The sequence below is a fragment of the Notolepis coatsorum genome, assembly GCF_963971535.1.
Source record: "Notolepis coatsorum genome assembly, chromosome: 3".
NCBI classification, from domain to species: domain Eukaryota; kingdom Metazoa; phylum Chordata; class Actinopteri; order Aulopiformes; family Paralepididae; genus Notolepis; species Notolepis coatsorum.
The window spans coordinates 9,725,988-9,744,549 of NC_140167.1; the positions used below are offsets into that span (position 1 = coordinate 9,725,988).

An 18,562-nucleotide genomic window follows, 5' to 3' on the forward strand; every position below is an offset into this window, starting at 1 on the left:
TACTATTGGACCAGTGACGCGGCGGCTCGGCTTGGCTGCAAATAGGCTGGACTGGGGGAATACCCAGAGAGAATATTTTTACATATCTATTACTCTAATAATCAATCAACTCTTTTGACTTTTATCCGTCGTTCTTCTAATGCAGTTCAACTCTTAATTATTATTATTATTACATCATTCTAACTCTAATGGTTACAAATCACACAACACAGATATTTGTTTGATGAATTGAAAATGGAGGAGGACCATGATGTATAAACAAGCCGAAAGTATTTTTCTGGTCTTCATCCTCTTTTAGCAGTTGTTGTATTGAGCAGCTATACTGTATTGTGTACCAATTCTACAATCTGTTAATAAAGTTTTCAATCAATGACAAAAACGACCCTTTAGAGAGAAAACTTTATTGAGTTGTGTTGCCCCGTTACAAAACAAAATCAGCTCAGAACAGAGAAGTATGCAATGTTTATTATGACCAGAAAACACATTGTCTTATAAAATCCTTCAAGTATTCCCACATTGAGGTTTTATTTACACAAAAAACGAATGCTTTCTCATGCCGTGCCCCGTGTGAATATATACATTCATGCACTCGGTCTGCGTTCACGTCGTCGGTTGAGGGAGGCCACTGCCGCCTCACGAGGCCACCTCCGATATGTGGTGAATGTTGGACAAGGTGAGCTGTGCCTCCTGTGGCGGGTAGGAGCGCCGGGAGCGAAGCCACAGCCTCCCGAAGACCCCCGTGACCAGCAGCAGGACCGCCAGCAGGCCTCCCAGGACAAACGTCTCCACAGGCGGGACGCCGCCAGCTTCTGCAGCCAACAGAATGGATTAGATTCAAATTTACTGTCATTATATACAGCACAAGTACAGTATGACGAAAAAAAGTTTGGCATATCCAACCAGAGTGCAACTGTAACAGTAAAGTGCAACAGTAATATATACAATGTACAGGTTATTAAAACTGGAGTATAAAATATATAAATTAGTACTACTGGGTAATAGTGCTAATCAGATGTATGTACAGAGTTGTAGTGTTAATATGTACAGTGAATCAGTGATACAGGTATAAAGACACTATGGTAGTAAGTCATACTGGCAAGCAGCGTAAAGAGTAGGTAGGGGATATGTACAGATATGTAAATGTTTATATGCAGGTATGTACAGACAGATCAGATGTGGACAGATATATATATATATGGTAGGAATATATATATATATATATATACGGTAGGGGTGGGGGGGGAAATCGATACGTAGTAGTATCGCGATACTTTGCGTAGCGATACTGTATCGATACAGGGACGCCAAGTATCAATATTTAATTACCGGTATTCATAAAAAAAATTAACAATTTTTTTGTATTTTTTTTTTGTATAAGGAAGTTGCATTGTTCATTTCAATACCTGTAATAGTACAGTAGTCCACACACACACATGTGCATTCAGTTAAGTTGGAATATGACTGTAATACAAACAGTTCAGTTTGTCAGGTACATGCAACACAGATTACAGTGTTGACATCGGTCTGCTTGAGAAAATACCATGTTCTGCAATAAAAGTGAGATGAACAGACTGAACTTTATTTTATTAGATAAAACATGGTGACAAAGTTTTACTTTGCAGTTGAAAATAGGTAACAAATAAAATGTGTTAAAAAAATAATAAAAAAAAAAAAAAAAATACGCAGCGTATCGCGATATATTTAGTATCGCGATACTAACGTATCGTGACACAAGTATCGCGATAGTATCGTATCGTGAGGTCTCTGGCGATTCCCACCCTGAATATACGGTATATACAGCGTTATTGTACATGCTATCATACAGAGTTATATGGGTTATATGCTGGTGTATAGAAGGTACTGTATATTGAAGGATTCTATGCAGGTATATTCACGCAGATATGGATTTATATACATGCGGTAAATATAAATATTATAAATGTATATATACAGCACTATTGTACATGCTGTCATACAGTGTTATATTGGTAGACTATAGTATGAGGTAGGTAGTTATGATTATGTAGTTGTGAATAGGAGACAATAGAAGCACATTATGTGTATGAATCGCTCGCCTTATATCTTCAAGCCGGAAGAACTTGGATGAATCTAAAAATCAACCCTCTTAGGCTATGTGTCCACTCAAAGCCTTTTTTTCAAGGCGGACCGCTTTGAAAAAAGAAGAAAAAAAAGCTTCTAGCAATTTTTTCTGGGTCTCCCCAGAGCTCGCGCCAGCCGCGGCTCCGCCCCTTCCTCGATGAGTTACATTGATGAGCGCGCTGCTTTCCAAAAAAGTTGAACTAGTTTCAACTTTATGAGCTGGGAGCGCTCCGCCAAAAACGCTGCCGTCGAGAGCTCATAAAACGTGAGGCGCGGCTCTGGGAAGAGGAGCGCGCGCCTGACGCTTCTCCAGCATAGAAATGAATGACAGAAAGGAGCTGACAACTCATAAAACGTCGGCTATGGACACAAGCCCTTAGGGTGTACCCTTTTTTATTCTGGAACGTTCCCTCAGGATTCTATCTTGAAATTCTAGAACACCCACAGGCACTGCACTGCTGGCCGTCGCTACAGGAAAAAAAAACAGTTTGTTGTCAGAGACGTACTCAGGCTGGGTCTGTCCGTCTCGCTCAGCAGCCGTCTGATTGGTCCATAAGACACCGTGTGGGGCAGAGGGATGTCTCTCCGCGCCCGCCCTAATCCGTCCTCACTGGAGCAGTTCTGTCACGGCAAAAGGGTTGTGTGTGTGTGGGTCAGTGATGGAAACCGAGGGGTTAAACAGCCTTTAGACTAGATTAGATTCAAATGTATTGTCATCATACAGCAGCACAAGTACAGCACAACGAAAAGAGGTTTGGCATCCAACCAGAGTGCAAATGTAACAGTAAAGTACAATACAATGTACACAGGTGATTAAATTGGGTATAGAATAATATATAAATGAGTACTACCGAGTAATAGTGCTAATCAGATGTATGTACAGAGTTAATTAATATGCACAGTGATACAGGTATAAATACAATATGATAGTAGTCATACTGGCCAGCAGCGCAGCTAGTAAGAGTAGGTGAGGGATAATGTACAGATATAGATATAGTATCTACAGGTATGTAAAAAGGATTATATGCAGGTACAGAAATTATATTAAAAACAGAAAGACAGAAAGAAGCATTTTATATAAAAGTACTCTGTATTTTTGTATGACAACTAATAAAGAAACTTGAACTTGAACAGACAGATGTGGATATATATATATATATATATACGGTAAGAACAAATATATATACGGTATATAGTTAGGCAGGTGTAGGTACGTATATAGAAGGATTATATGCAGGTATATTCAGACAGATATGGATATAGATATATATGCTGTAAATATAAATATATATATAGGGTACATACAGCACTATTGTTATTAACAGCCTCGTTGTCATGCCGACCAAACGCAGCCTCACTGTCGAGGAGTGTCTTCAGATCTTTGGCACCTCATTAAAGCACACTAAAAGAATCAAAGCTGCCCCCCGGTTTGGGAATAAAGACGATTTAACTACCAGCTGTTAAGGGGATGAAAAACGTCTCCAGGGCTCCAGAGGGAAGGGGGTCTATTTTAAGGACCGCCGGCTGCATATAGGCTACGCGTCCGAACAGGCCCAGTGACTACCGGCCGGTGGAATGGACGGGGCATGACATGACATGGCATGGCATGGCATGGCGTGACATAATGCACACACACACACACAGTCACACACACACACACACTAGGGCTGACCTCGATTAGTCGAATAGTCGACTAATCGATCGAAAGGAGCCGTAGTCGACTGCCAACCTCTAAGTAAAAAAAGGAAAAGAAAAAAAAAAGATTATACTTATTTTTTTTACATCATTCTTTCCAAAAGCAAAGAGGCCTAGAAGCGTGGCTAACGCTAATGGCGCGCATACCAACTGCCAACTGCCTAAGAAAACGGGCACAGAGTCACTGAAAGAGGATTTCACACACTAAGTTAGACATATCAAGATGTATCCATCAGTGGACCAATTGCATGCTTTCGCAGAGGACAAGAAGCAACCCCCACAGCCCAAATGGAATGACCCCCCCCCCCCCAAAGTAAAATAAATAAATATTATAAATACATATTAAAAAAAAAATTCAATTGCATTGCATAAAGTTTCGCCCAATCAAAGTCGACTATACAAATGCTTAGTCGGGGACAGGCCTAACACACACACACACACACGGCAACATCGCTCACCGGCTGGCAGACGCCCGGCGTGTTGTGGCAGATCTGGACATTGCAGTGGAGGAAGACATCCGTGTAAGAGCTGCCCACGAACTTGAACATTTGTATCCGGAACATGGCCTCCGGACCCTGGCCGTTGCGCAGCACGCTCAGGGTCTGCTCGTTCGACAACACCGGGCAGCTGCGGCGAGAGAGAGAGACGCACGCAGAGAGAAGAGTCAGGGAAGAGGTCTGATATCATGCGATAACGTTATCCGTCCCTGTGGTACCTATTCCACTAGTACTGCAGCTGTTTTGATTCTATCCTATGTCTAAAATGGCAAAAAGGATGCGTGTGTGTGGATCATTGATGGAAACCGAGGGGTTAACAGCCTTTAGATGACATTAGATTAGATTCAAATGTATTGTCATCATACAGCACAAGTACAGTACAACGAAAATAAGTTTGCCATCCAACCAGAGTGCAAATGTAACAGTAAAGTGCAATAGTGATATACAATACAATACACAAGAAGTCAGGGAAGAGGTCTAATATAATGTGATAATACAGTATATATGTCCTTGGTACTTATTCCACTAGCACTATAGTTGTTTTGATTCTATTTGAATCTATTCTATTTGATTTGTATATTATCCTATTTTTATTTGGTGTGTTATTAGTCAGGTTGTGGAAGTGCCGTTTCTGTGTGTCTGTGCATCATCACGCACTTTGATTATATGCACTTTTACTGTAAAATGTGCCTCTATGCATTATGCACTTTTACTATGATATGCACTTTAGGGGATGTTGGTATCAATTTGAGCATTTGTCCTTTTATACTGTCTGTTTTTTTAAATTTTGTATCATTTTTTTTGTACCGTTTCTACTCTGCTCCTGTATTGGATTAGTTGTAGACACACAGTGTTTGCTCTGTACCTGTATTCCAATGTGGATTCGTCCATACATGGCAAATAAAATCTTTGACTCTCTGACTCTGATCATATGTCTGCAATGTAAATCTAAAAGAAGGAAATCATGGTGTGTGTGTGTGGGGGATGGGGGGGGGGGGGTGACCCGTTACCATGGTGTTTTCCTTAGAGCATCTTCATCATTTATGTGATTAATTGCACAGCTGTCAAAGATAACGTACACCTTATTTGAAGTGATTCGAGGGGGACACAAGACAAATAAGGTTACCGGTATTCTCCTCTCAACCCGAGCATTGTGGATAGCCCCTTGTGCGTCGCATTGCTACGCTGTTGCTAACAGTAGGAAATACTGCCTGGTTGTCAAGGGCATGCACAGCTGTCTCAAACTGAAACGCATACGGGGCTCAGGCAGGCCGGGGTCACATGACGGGGGGGGGGGGGGGGGGGGGGGGGCTCTGAGAAGTTGTTGTCTAGACAGGAGCCCCCCCCCCCCTCCCAGGGAGCTCTCGGCTAATTCTCTTATTTCAGATTTCAACAGCGCTTCTGGTTAAGAGAGGGACTTGTTGTTATTTTTTCTTGTTTATTGGCGAGACGGGTGGAGAGAGATGACAACAGCGCTTTGGGACATAGTTGTGAAGTGTAGGAGATAGAGAAGGGGACGGATCCCAGTGATGACTTGGCGCTTTTCACCAGCTGTGAGAGCGAATAGAAACGGATATGGTGACTCTAGTATGTTATCGACTGTTAAATAGCAAAAAGTCTTGTATCAAATAATTATTTAAATATTATTAATACTATTACTACTACTACTACTACTACTACTAATAATTCATTTATTTTAATTAATTATTGCATTTTATTTCATTTAAATACATTTTATTTATTTATTTATTTTTACTCATTTTAATCTAATTAACCTTTATTTAACCAGGCAGCGTCTATTCTTAACCCAAACGGTTCATGCGTTTTGCGAATCTGATTGGCCACTGACGTTTCTGGTCATGTGACATGTGCGCCCATTGCCGCCCAATCGCGTGACGCGCCCATTTCCACCTCGACCAGCAGCAAACCCTAACCCTAACCCTAACCGTTCTATCGCCATGCTCTAAGACAAACTCTAACCTTAACCAACTTCGAAAGAGCGCCTAAGCTTAACCGGGGAAAGAACTTGCCGTCACACGATTGGTGGGACCAGAAACATCAGTGGCCAATCAGAGCGCAAAACGGGAATGCGGAAGCATGCACCGTTTGGGTTAAGAATACAGGCAACCAGGCAGGTCAATTAAGAACACATTCTTATTTACAACGACGGCCTGGTGAGAGGACAAAAGGGTCTCTCGAAGGGTAACAGGGAAAGGGGACAAAAAAATGTAATAAAAATTGAAAGGACAGATGATACATACATCACAGAGGTTAAGGGAAATAATTCAAACATCAATCAAACAACCAAATAAAATGACATGGCATGGTATTACACATGAAGCAGAACAGACCAGTTACAGTCTCTTACCACTGCTATGCTGACGATATCCAATTATACGTCTCTTTCAAGCCCGAACAATCTGACCAATTATCTGCCCCGTTTGAGGATTGGATGGCAAACAACTTCCTTCAGTTGAACGCAGAAAAAACTGAGGTTCTTATTATAGGTTCAGAAAAAGTCACCTCAAAAGTTGCCACATGCATGGGGACCCTCTCAACGACTTTGAGGTCCAAGCTCAGAAACCTTGGTGTGATCTTCGACCAGCAATTGCACTTTGATCACCGCATTAGGTCTCTGACACGTACTTGTTTTTTTCCATCTGCGAAATATTGCTAAACTTCGATCTGTTGGGTCCCAGGCGAAGCTGGAAATGATTGTTCATGCTTTTGTTTCATCCCGCCTGGACTATTGTGAAAACTCCCGTTTCACTCGCCTCGATGCGTCCACTTTGGGCCGGCTACAAACGGTCCAGAATTCAGCCGCAACGCTGCTGACTAGGTCCAGAAAGTCTTGCCACATCACTCCCATCTTAGTTTCCCCTTCACTGGCTCCCCATCAAATTCAGAATTCACTTTAAGGTTCTGGTCATCACCTACAGAGCACTCCATGGTCAGGCACCTGCCTACATCTGCGACCTACTGCGTCCATACACCACGAGCAGATCACTCCGGTCGTCTGACCAGGGCTTGCTGGCTGTCCCCCGGTCTAGATTGAAGACATAAGGTGACAGAGCCTTCGAAACCGTGGCCCCCCCAGGCTATGGAATGCTCTGCCCTTGGACCTTAGATCTGTGGTCTCGGTAAACACCTTTAAAAAGCAGCTAAAGACTGTGCTGTTCAAACAGGCGTTTGGCTAATTATGCTCCGTGTAAATCTTTTATGTCTTTTTATCCGTTTTGTTTTTCCTGTTCTTTCACGTTTTTAATTATTTTTCCTTTACCATGCTGCTATCTTTGCACTTTACTGATGTTTTTACTATGTGAAGCACTTTGTGACCCTGGTCTGTGAAAGGTGCTATATAAATAAACATTACTTACTTACTTACTTACTTACTTACTTACTTACTTACTTACTTACTTACAGGTTACAGTTCAAAGGCTGGGTGACAGTTGCAGGTGTGTGTGTAAACAACTCTGATAGTCCTTAAAAGTAGTAAGGGGGGGATCACTATATTGTTATTGTATATGGTTAGGGTTCCTGCAGTATCACTATATTGTTATTGTATCGCTCTTATATTCAAATAGGAATGACCGCTTTGATGGAACCGCTCTTACAGTACAGACCTGTCCTTGATGAAGGTGTACTGGATGTTGCTGACTGGGTCACTGGTGGGCGTTGCCCAGCAGCGCTCTATGCGCAGCATCAGGTGAGCTGGTATCTGTGTGAGAGACAAAGAGGAAAGGACAGCATTAGATGTGTTTGCAGACAGTGGAGAGGGGGGGGGGGGGTTCAGTGCTTCAGGCCCCGGGGTGAATACTTTCCTACAGCGGGTCAACTGGTTAACGTGGAGATTAGAACATGTCAACAACCGTTGCAGAAGAGATTCTTGGAAGCCAGTGTGTACATCCACCATCACAACAAGTTCAGGTGTCTTTCATGAAGGGGGTGGGGGGTGAGTGTGCCAGACGAGGGAGGGAGGGAGGGAGGGAGACAGGAGTTGTAGACTGGCCAGTGAGAACATGTGGACAGCAGCGCTGATATCACTTTCTGATAGTGTGGAACTGGAGTGTAGAGAGAGCGTAGAGAGGTTAACCTTCTGTGGTGTGGTAGTGACCGTTCTATTCGCTCTAGATCTGCGGGAGCCAGGGGGGGGGGTCAGGTTTCTCCCTGGTTCAGAGACGGCAGGGCTTGATTTCCCGCATAACTCCACATCATTCATGAGGCGGACGCTCTTTCAGCACATGGCTCAGCGGTAAACTTAGCCCGGCGGGCGTGCTTCACGTGGTCCAAGCATAGCTGTCAATACTACGGATAATTCAGACTCTCTAATGTTTTTCCTCTGCACGCTCTATTGTACCGGTACACTCAATCTCAGGGGGCCGCTTTGAAAGGACCGTTGTTGAGAGAGGGAGTACTAATGCTGAAAACAAGATCATTGTTGAGAGGGATTATCCTAAAACACGCTTATAGATTAGATTAGAGTCTAATTGACTGTCATTATACAGCGGTACGGTACAATGACAATATACGTTTTGCATCACAACCAGAGTGCAAATGTAACAGTAAAGCGCGATAGTATTGTACTATACAATGTACAGGTGATTAAACTGGGTATAAAATATATAAATGAGTACTACTGAGTAATAGTGCTATCAGATTGTATGTACAGGGTTGTTGTAGTATTAATATGTACAGTGATACAGGTATAAAGATACTATGGTAGTAAGTCATACTGGCCAGCAGCGTAACTAGTAAGAGTAGGTAAGGGATATGTACAGATATACACATAGTATCTACAGATATGTAAAACCCCCTGCAAGTATGTACAGACAGATGTGGATAGATATATATACGGTAAGAATCAATATAAATATATATATATATATACATACAGCATTATTGTACATACTATCATACAGAGTTATATGTAGGTATATTCAGGCAGATATGTATATGTATATATTAGGGGTGGGGGGAAAAATCGATACGTAGTAGTATCGCGATACTTTGCGTGGCGATACTGTATCGATACAGGGACGCCAAGTATCGATATTTTTTATTTTTATTTTTTTGTATAAGGAAGTTTCATTGTTCATTTCAATACCTGTAATAGTACAGTAGTCCACACACACACATGTGCATTCAGTTAAGTTGGAATATGACTGTAATACAAACAGTTCAGTTTGTCAGGTACATGCAACACAGATTACAGTGTTTACATCTGTCTACTTGAGAAAATACCATGTTCTGCAATAAAAATTATTGAAGTGAGATGAACAGACTGAACTTTATTTTATTAGATAAAACATGTTGACAGTTTTACTTTGCAGTTAAAAAATAATATTAAAAAAATTAGATAAAAAAAAATATATATCGCAATATTCGCGATATATCGAGTATCGCGGCTCAAGTATCGCGATAGTATCGTATCGCGAGGTCTCTGGCGATTTCCCACCCCTAGTATATATATGCGGTAAATATAAATATATATATATGGTATAATTATGAATTCTTTAATTCTCTCAGGATTCTATCTTACAATTCTAGAACCATGGTCAAACATAGCTGTCAATAGTATGAACAATTCAAACTCTTTAAGTGTTTTCCTTCTGCATACTCTATTGTATACTCAATCTTGGGGGCCAATTTGAAAGGATCATTGTTGAGAGAGGGAGTACTCTTCTGAAAAGATCATTGTTGAGAGAGGGAGTACCCTGTTCCAAGATGAAAACACATTTATAGAATTAGTTCAACATCAAAACATTGATCTTGACTCGTTTAATTACCATGAAAACTTTGACGTAGATGTGGTCATCTAGGGTCAGCGAGGGCACCGTGGTCCATCTGTCCTCGAAGGCCTCGTCTTTATACAGCAACATCGACACAGAGAAGTTACCGTCCTCCGTGTTCAGAGTAATTGTTCTGTCGGGAGAAAGTTCACAGAGTCACATTTTATATACCTGCATATAATCCTTCTATATACCTACTTATACACTTGCATATAACCCATATAGCTCTGTATGATAGCATGTATAATAATGCTGTATATACCATATACATATATTTAGTTTCAATGTATATATATATATACACACACCTGTCTGTACATACCTGAATATAATCCTTGTTACATATCTGTAGATACTATATCTATATCTGTACATATCCCTTACCTACTCTTACTAGTTACGCTGCTGGCAAGTATGACTTACTACCATAGTGTCTTTATACCAGTATCACTGCACATATTAATACTACAACTCTGTACATACAATTAGCACTATACTCAGTAGTATTAATTAATATATTTTATACCCAGTTTAATCACCTGTACATTGTATTCTATTACACTTTACATTTGCACTCTGGTTGGATGCCAAACCTCTTTTCGTTGTTCTGTACTTGTGCTGTATAATAATGACAATACCTTTGAATCTAATCTAATCTAATCTAATCTAATCCAGATCAGGGCTGCCCAAAGTAGTCTGGCCCACGAGCCAAATCCAGTCTTCCGTAACTTTATTTTTAGCCCTCCAAAATGTTTCCAGAGAATTATTATTAGATATTCTATCTGGTCTATTTTCAATGCACTTGAACTACTTGAACTACTTGAAACGAACGTGACTATTATTACACGGTACAAACACACTTGACATTAGACCTAGGAGACAGTGTTATTTACTCATTGCTTCCATTAAATCATGCATTATTTGGCCCGCGGCCTACCACCCGCGTTACATTTCGGGCCCTTGGCCCTTCGTGTGTCAAAAAGTGTGGACACCCCTGATCTAGATTTATAGTAGGACGCCTTCCCCCCCCCCCCCCCCCCCCCCCCCCCGTGGCTCTACCTGACATCCACTCTGATCATGTTCTCTCCGTTGGGCTGCTGGACCATGTAGTTGACGGGGTAGCGGCAGACAAATGTGATGTTGACATAGTTCCTGGTGACGATGTCCGAGTTGTTGTTACGGATAGTGTTTATGAACATGATGTGGGCGTCGTCTGAGGCCTGAGAGGGATGGAATACAAGAAGAGACAGAGAAGAAACAGATGGATATGAAGTAGGGGCATAGCAATCTCAATATGGAATATTTTTTTTAGTTTTTATTTACGTTCAACACAGTGTATTGAAATGTAAAACTATATTGACAATTCTCCTTCTCTTGTTCTCTTCCCAAGGTCTCTCAGTAGTTATGGCTACTGCTATCAGGTTAGTAGTTATGGCTACTGCTATCAGGTTAGTAGTTATGGCTACTGCTATCAGGTTAGTACTTAGTAGGTATGGTTACTGCTATCAGGTTAGTAGGTATGGCTACTGCTACTAGGTTAGTAGTTATGGCTACTGCTATTAGGTTAGTACCGTACTTTTCGGACTATAAGCCGCGGCTTTCCCCCCAATTTTTCGACCCTGCGGCTTATATAACGGTGCAGCTTATATGTGACTCAACGTGACCAAACCGAAAATGTAAAAATCTAAATATAGCTTTTTTGACTGCATTGAAATGTTATTTATCTGTTCCCTTATTTGCTAAACTTAATACAACTTGTAAATGAGTTAATTCTTGTTATTTGTCCGACAGTATTGTGTCCCAATGCTAATTACATATGGTAATTAAACATTAAAACACCTGCGGCTTATAGTCCAGTGCGGCTTATATATGTACACATCATTCAATTTAGCTGCTGCGGCTTATAGTCAGGTGCGGCTTATAGTGCGGTTATGGCTACTGCTATCAGGTTAGTAGGTATGGCTACTGCTATCAGGTTAGTAGTTATGGCTACTGCTATCAGGTTAGTAGGTATGGCTACTGCTATCAGGTTAGTAGGTATGGCTATTGCTATCAGGTTAGTAGGTATGGCTATTGCCATCAGGTTAGTACCGGTAGTTATGGCTACTGCTATCCAGTTAGTAGTTATGGTTACTACTATCAGGTTAGTAGGTATGGCTACTAGGGATGTCCCGATCACGTGATTTTTCCGAAGATCGGGATCGGGAAAAAAAATAAAATCAGGATTTATTTTATTTTTTACTTTTTTATTTTATTCAACAAACATGACCATGTTCACGTCTTAAACTCATACTGAGGCCTTAGTTTTGGTTTTAAATTGCATATCATCATTCATTTATTTATTGTCACACAGAGCAGAAGAATTTTGCCAAAACAAACCAATAGTATCCAGCTGCAGAACGGCAGACCAGCCACTCTCCTAGACCTGGTCTGCCGTTCTGCAGCTGGATACTATTGGTTTGTTTTGGCAAAATTCTTCTGCTCTGTGTGACAATAAATAAATGAATGATGATATGCTATTTAAAACCAAAACTAAGGCCTCAGTATGAGTTTAAGACGTGAACATGGTCATGTTTGTTGAATACAAAAAAAAAAGTAAAAAAAAAAAAAAAAGTAAAAAAAAAAAATTAACTTTATTTTATTTTTTTTTTGATCGGATCGGGAACGATCGGTATCGGTAGATACTCAAAATCACATGATCGGGAGCAAAAAAACGTGATCGGGACATCCCTAATGGCTACTGCTATCAGGCTAAAAGGACATGTGTGTATGTGTCAGTGGGTCCAGTATCTTCCAATGCCAAAAGGATTTCTTAGAAAGAAACAGGAGAAAGGTCACAGATAACCATGCCAAAGGTCACAGCATGTCCAGATAACCGTGCCACTGGAGTTGGTGGTGGTGGCGCACTTGAACCTTCCATCACGGGACGTTGCACCATAACCTTTGAGAGTAATAAACTCTTACTTCACTGCACATGCGAGTGATGACTAACCCAACCCCCTCCAATGTACAGTAATTGTCCTAACCCAATAATACACGAGACCCTCTTCTTGGGACCAAGTAAGGTTTCGTCGATAATCCAATGTACAGTTACCCCCACCTACGCACCCCCCCCCCCACCCAACCACCTCATATGTACAGTTCCCCCCCCCACCTCATCCAATGTACAGTTTCTTCCTCAAATGTATATACTCTCTTTTTTAAACTCTTTTTGTATCACAAACAGTACTGTATTTGTAAATCTGGTTTGTCATAAATGTATAGATGTAGCAGTACTGTCTATCTGTATGTCATGTATGTCATGTATGTTATAATGAATTGAAAATGGGGGACCCTGATGTAAACAAGACAAAAGTCTTTCTCTGGTCTGCATCCCCTTAACAATTGTGTGTATTGAGCCGTACTGTATTGTACCCATTCTGCAATCTGTTAATACAGTTTTCAACCAATCAATGATGCAAGTCAGCGTACCAAGACATGGGTACGAGCACCGTTGTGGAACACGGTGGACAGTACGTTGGGCGTTTTGAAGAAAATACAGACGTCATCCGTCAAAAGTTACCCACTAGGACGAGGAGGACCCAGTTTTACAGACGCTTCAGTTAATCCCCGTTGTCCCGTCAGTGTGGTCGCCTGCCTTGGAAATCTGAATGTGGCCGATAAAAATAGACTAGAGGCGGTATCATCGTGAAGGTGGTTTGTCAGCAGGGTCCACTGGGGTGACCCGAGCACGGCTTAACCAGCTCTGGCGAGCATGCGGTCGGGAAGACTAACGCCGTGGTCACCCCACCGCAGGTGGCCTCCTTTTAAGTCCCTGCCATCAGGACACCAGTGTCTCTCAGAGAATGGAGAGAATGAGGGACTAATTTGTCCCAGTGGGTATATAAAGCCGGTACATTTGCACATGAAACAGAGGCACTATAGCACAGGAAACTGCTCCTTTTCTTTTTTTACAATCTTGTTGATGTTTTTTTAGTGTATTGTGACTATTTGTTGTGGGTTTTATATTGGTGTGTGTATGTGTTTTAAACCACAGGCTGCAGACAAACAAATTCCACTTAGGGGACGATAAAGGTTGAAGGTTGAATCGCCTTGAATTGAATAATGGATATTCAATTGATATATTTTATACACAGTTTAATCACCTGTATATTGTATATTACTATTGCACATTTGCACTCTGGTTGGATGCCGAAATGATTTATGTTGTACTGTACTTGTGCTGTATGATGACAATACATTTGAATCTAATCTAATCTAATCTACATTTTACATTTAGCTGATGGTTTGATCCAAAGCGACTTACAATTTCTGTACAACAACAAGTCAGCAGGAAGGGTACAACTCTGGCAGCTAAGGGTCAAGTACGGTAACATTGTTTTGTCAAACAGTGTTGAACTTGAGTGCTTAAGACGATCAAAAAATGTGAGCGATTACAAACCCGGCACTCGGTAGGTAGCGGACCGCTGACGTAAGTGAAACCATAAAAGCGGGGGGAGGCGGGGGGCGCAAAGGTTGTGTGCAGGTGGTGTCTGGGACGTCCTGCTGAGGCGTGACTGGAGGACAAGGTCCCGGGGCCCATTGAGCAGGATGAATTGCCCCGTGGGCCTAAGCGTCCAGACACCTTTTACTGCCTCTGGGTAAATACACCCCCCCACCCCACCACGACCACCGCTGACTAGTGTCTACACGCGAGGGGGACAGGTCTTCATTACGTCCAGAGAACCCCACTGACATTTACGTTTATCACCGGGCGGTTGATACGAAGCCTCGATGTCTCGATGGACGCAGACAAAAATAACTAAAACCTCCACGGACGCATGACCGCGGACAATGTCACGTTTAATTGGGTGGGGGGAGGAAACGACCCAACCTCCAAAACCCAGACTATTCAACTCATTTTCTTTTACAGACTTTGAATTTATAAGGTTTTCTATGCTCCGTGGTGAAAAGGTGATTGGCAGCTACGGCATTCCTGTCTTTTAGCAACAGCATATAATCCAAAAGCAGGCTTACTTTCTCCCACTGGTATGCAAAAAGCCTTGTAAAACCACTGAGGTAGGATAGAAGGAGATTTCCTGCAAACCCTCACCCCCCCGAGCAGCGTTAACCTTCTCCTCACTTTACAAGCGACGGCGCCTATGCATTCTAAGCGAGCGTTTCAATGGCACTCAACGAATCTGAAGTACGGATTTATCCCTTTTTTTCGAGGTTAAAATTGTACTCAGGATTGTTGCAGGCCGGGTAAGAGGGGCTGAGGGGGACAATGGTGAGTGGTGGCTTACGGAATCAGCCAATGAATTATCGCCCTGCCCGTTCGCTCGGACGCGGACGGTCATCGTTTCCATGTAAATCCTGATAATTTAAAAGGGCATTCAGGCCAATACCTCTCGCCGCTTTGAATAAAGTCCCGGGCCTGTCGTGGAGGAGAGGGGGAGGTGGGAGGAACAACACTACCCTTCTCCCTTGAAATATATACGCCCCTTGTCCCGTCTCCCCCCCCCCCACTTGTCACGTCTTCTTTCTCTTAGAGGACGTGCTTCTTCGCCCGCCCTATTCTTCTCGCGATGAGCTAATTCCAAAGTGGCAATGTGGGGGCCCGGCAGTCCACACTTGCGTCATGTGCAAAAAATAAATAAATAAATAAAGTGCGACTTAAATTATGCAGGTTTGTTTTGTGTTATATAAAGTGCAATTACTTCACCCAATTAGGTATTTTTCTTTTTTAACACTGAAAAGATCCAGAGGGGTGGGGGGGTGGGTTGGGGGGGGGGGCGCAGTTCCCACAACAACCGCGGGCGTCGTAAAATGGGTAATTTATTATGATGTGATTTTTTTATCTCCCAATGATGGGGAGAGTGACTGTAGTTTGTCTTCATGTTGGTGAAGCTCGTCTTTTTCTCCCCCGTTCTACATGACAGAGTCAAGTCGGGACACTTTGATTTGCTACAGACGGTCCTAAATCCCTGAAGACGGGGCGACCGGGCAATCTCGACTGAAATACAATGAGCCTTGTTTATCAATATTCCTCCTATGTGTAAAAGGTCAAAAGTTCATCAAATACCGTGCTGCGATTGACTTAAAATCACTAAACATGTGCTCCCAAGTGTTTTTCGAGGTCTCATCATAATCTAATTCTAAGCGAAGTGTGATCTTTAGTTTTGAGTAGGGATGTTGGATATTGGCTTTTTTACCGATATCCGATATTGTCCAACTCTTAATTTCCGATACCGATATCAACCGATACCGATATATGCAGGGTTTCCCCCCCCCAAAAAACGGAATAATTTGAGGTAATTAACATTACATATCTCTTGTCATGGAATTAATACAACATTAAGCATACGTTTGACAATAAATAAAATAAGAATTTGTTCTTACTTGCTTGCCTGGGTAAATAAAGGTTAAATAAATGTAAAAAAAATATATATATATTTATCTTTTTTTGAAAACCGATACCGATCATTTCCGATATTACATTTTAATGCCAATATCGGTAGGCCGATAATATCGGAAATCTCTAGTGTTTAGTGTATATCTTTGTCACAATACAGCACAGGGTTACAGTCTACAGGTCCTACCATCACAGTTCCACAGTCGGAGAGGTTCGTCTTGATGCTGAAGACATAGTGATCCTCAACCTCAACCCCACGGCATTCTGGGTCATTGAGATGTAAATCCCACACCTGAGTAAGGAAAACACAGTAAGATCAAACTCTACGCTGACGACATAATTCATTCTGCTGGGAAGTGTGACTACTACCACACTGTCTTTATACCTGTATCACTGTACATATTAACACACTGTAAATATATACATATATTATCTATCCACATCTGTCTGTACATAGCTGCATATAATCCTTTTACATATCTGTAGATACTATATCTGTACATATCCCTTACCTAGTCTTACTAGGTACACCGCTGGCCAGTATGACTAACATAGTGTCTTTATACCTGTATCACTGTACATATTAATACTACAACTCTGTACGTACATCTGATTAACACTATTACTCAGTAGTACTCATTCTAAATCTATACATTTTATACCCAGTTTAATCACCTGTACATTGTATATTACTATTGTACTTTACTGTTACATTTGCACTCTGGTTGGATACCAAACTTCTTTTTGTTGTACTGTACTAGTGCTGTATGATGACAATACATTTGAATCTAATCTAATCTAATCTAATAATCCGCAAATAGGCATCTATTTAGGCTAAGTACCTGAGGGGGCAAAGTACGAGTTCAGTGCCGCTCACTTACGTAAACTGGGGGCAGCTTGTTGAGGAAGAAAGCACTGGAGATGAGGACCTCCATGTGGTCGTTGGAGCAGAGGACTGTTTCGTTGAGCTCTGGCAGAAAGGAGACTTGTGTTGGTTCTGACAAAAAGTTGAAAGTACTGTAGATCACAGGATGGCGGATTCATTTGGAAATTAAATCATTACATGCCAAGACAGAATTAGCAATATGACGTACGAATTACACCCATCGTCAGGTGATTCTAATGATCCCCCCCCCCCCCCCCCCCCCCCAAAATAAAAAATAAGAATAACTATGTTAATTTCCCATCTACACAGTTTGGGGTCAATTAACTTTCATATCCACTTAAATAAAAAATTAAGACAGAATGCGGTTTATAATTATAAAGCATGCATTCTTAAAATAATTATTAATATGTTCTCAACATTCTCACGCAACAACGTTTTTCAACATCTGAATTCCATAGAAAATCCCCCCCCCATCGAATTGATTCCATTTCAGGGAAACTGAAGCCAGGGCTGATGTGACTAAACACACACATGTAAGTCTCACTGTTATCCAGATCGTACACAATCAATCACACCAGGATACAGTGAGAGAAGATATCCGACCTCATTTAAGAGGGTTATGTATTCTTAAAACATGTAAAAAGGTAAGAACTAATGTAAAAGCTAGATGTGTTTAAATTTTGGGAGTTAAATTATGGAATAGCCTTAGTGACGGGTTGAAGTTGTGTACTTCTCAGGGGAGATTTAAAAAAGCCTTAAAGGATCAAGTATTTCAGGAGTACAGTTTTGAGTAAAACATCAAAAAAAAATAATTATCTTCAAAAAAGTATATATTGCAGCATATTTTAAGTATTTTTTTCTTATATTCAAATATATTTAGTTTTTAAGAATTTGTAAAGGATAGGCAAAAATAAGCACGTGCTTCAGCCCATTCCTTTTTTTCGGTCGTTGAATTTAGATTTTGTGAGCTTGCCTTGAAAATGTACATTTGTGATTTCTTCCTTTTTTCTTTTCTTTCTGTAAGTCCACACGGGTGTGTTTTTGATTCGTCTGTAAACTTCATTCATTCGTGACAAAACCCGGAGCACCTTTTGAGATCCGAGGTGAACTCACCTTCCAGCTCGGCCTCCAGGTAGACGGCGGAGGAGGCGTCCGTCCTCGGGGCCAACAGGAGGAACACCAGCCCGGCCAGTGCCATCAT

The 18,562-nt window shown here is 41.5% G+C and overlaps 1 protein-coding gene across 1 annotated transcript; it reads right to left on the minus strand.

The window, feature by feature from the left end:
• Positions 1 to 508: 508 nt before the first annotated feature.
• LOC311224547 (pancreatic secretory granule membrane major glycoprotein GP2) lies at positions 509 to 4,371 on the minus strand. Its single transcript, XM_084309576.1, has 3 exons — positions 4,254 to 4,371; positions 2,607 to 2,721; positions 509 to 809 (listed from the first exon to the last, which is right to left on the minus strand). The coding sequence occupies exons 1-3, from the start codon at positions 4,356 to 4,358 to the stop codon at positions 634 to 636; spliced, it is 396 nt and encodes a 131-aa protein (XP_084165702.1). The 5' UTR covers positions 4,359 to 4,371; the 3' UTR covers positions 509 to 633.
• Positions 4,372 to 18,562: the final 14,191 nt, after the last annotated feature.

Excerpts from the sequence above, each read along its gene's own strand:
- LOC311224547 (XM_084309576.1), bottom strand. The coding sequence starts at position 4,358 with ATGTTCCGGATACAAATGTTCAAGTTCGTGGGCAGCTCTTACACGGAT. Across the intron at positions 2,722-4,253 it reads CGCCGGGCGTCTGCCAGCCG|AACTGCTCCAGTGAGGACGG; the intron begins GTGAGCGATGTT and ends TTGCCGTGACAG. Across the intron at positions 810-2,606 it reads GACGGACAGACCCAGCCTGA|AAGCTGGCGGCGTCCCGCCT; the intron begins GTACGTCTCTGA and ends TGTTGGCTGCAG.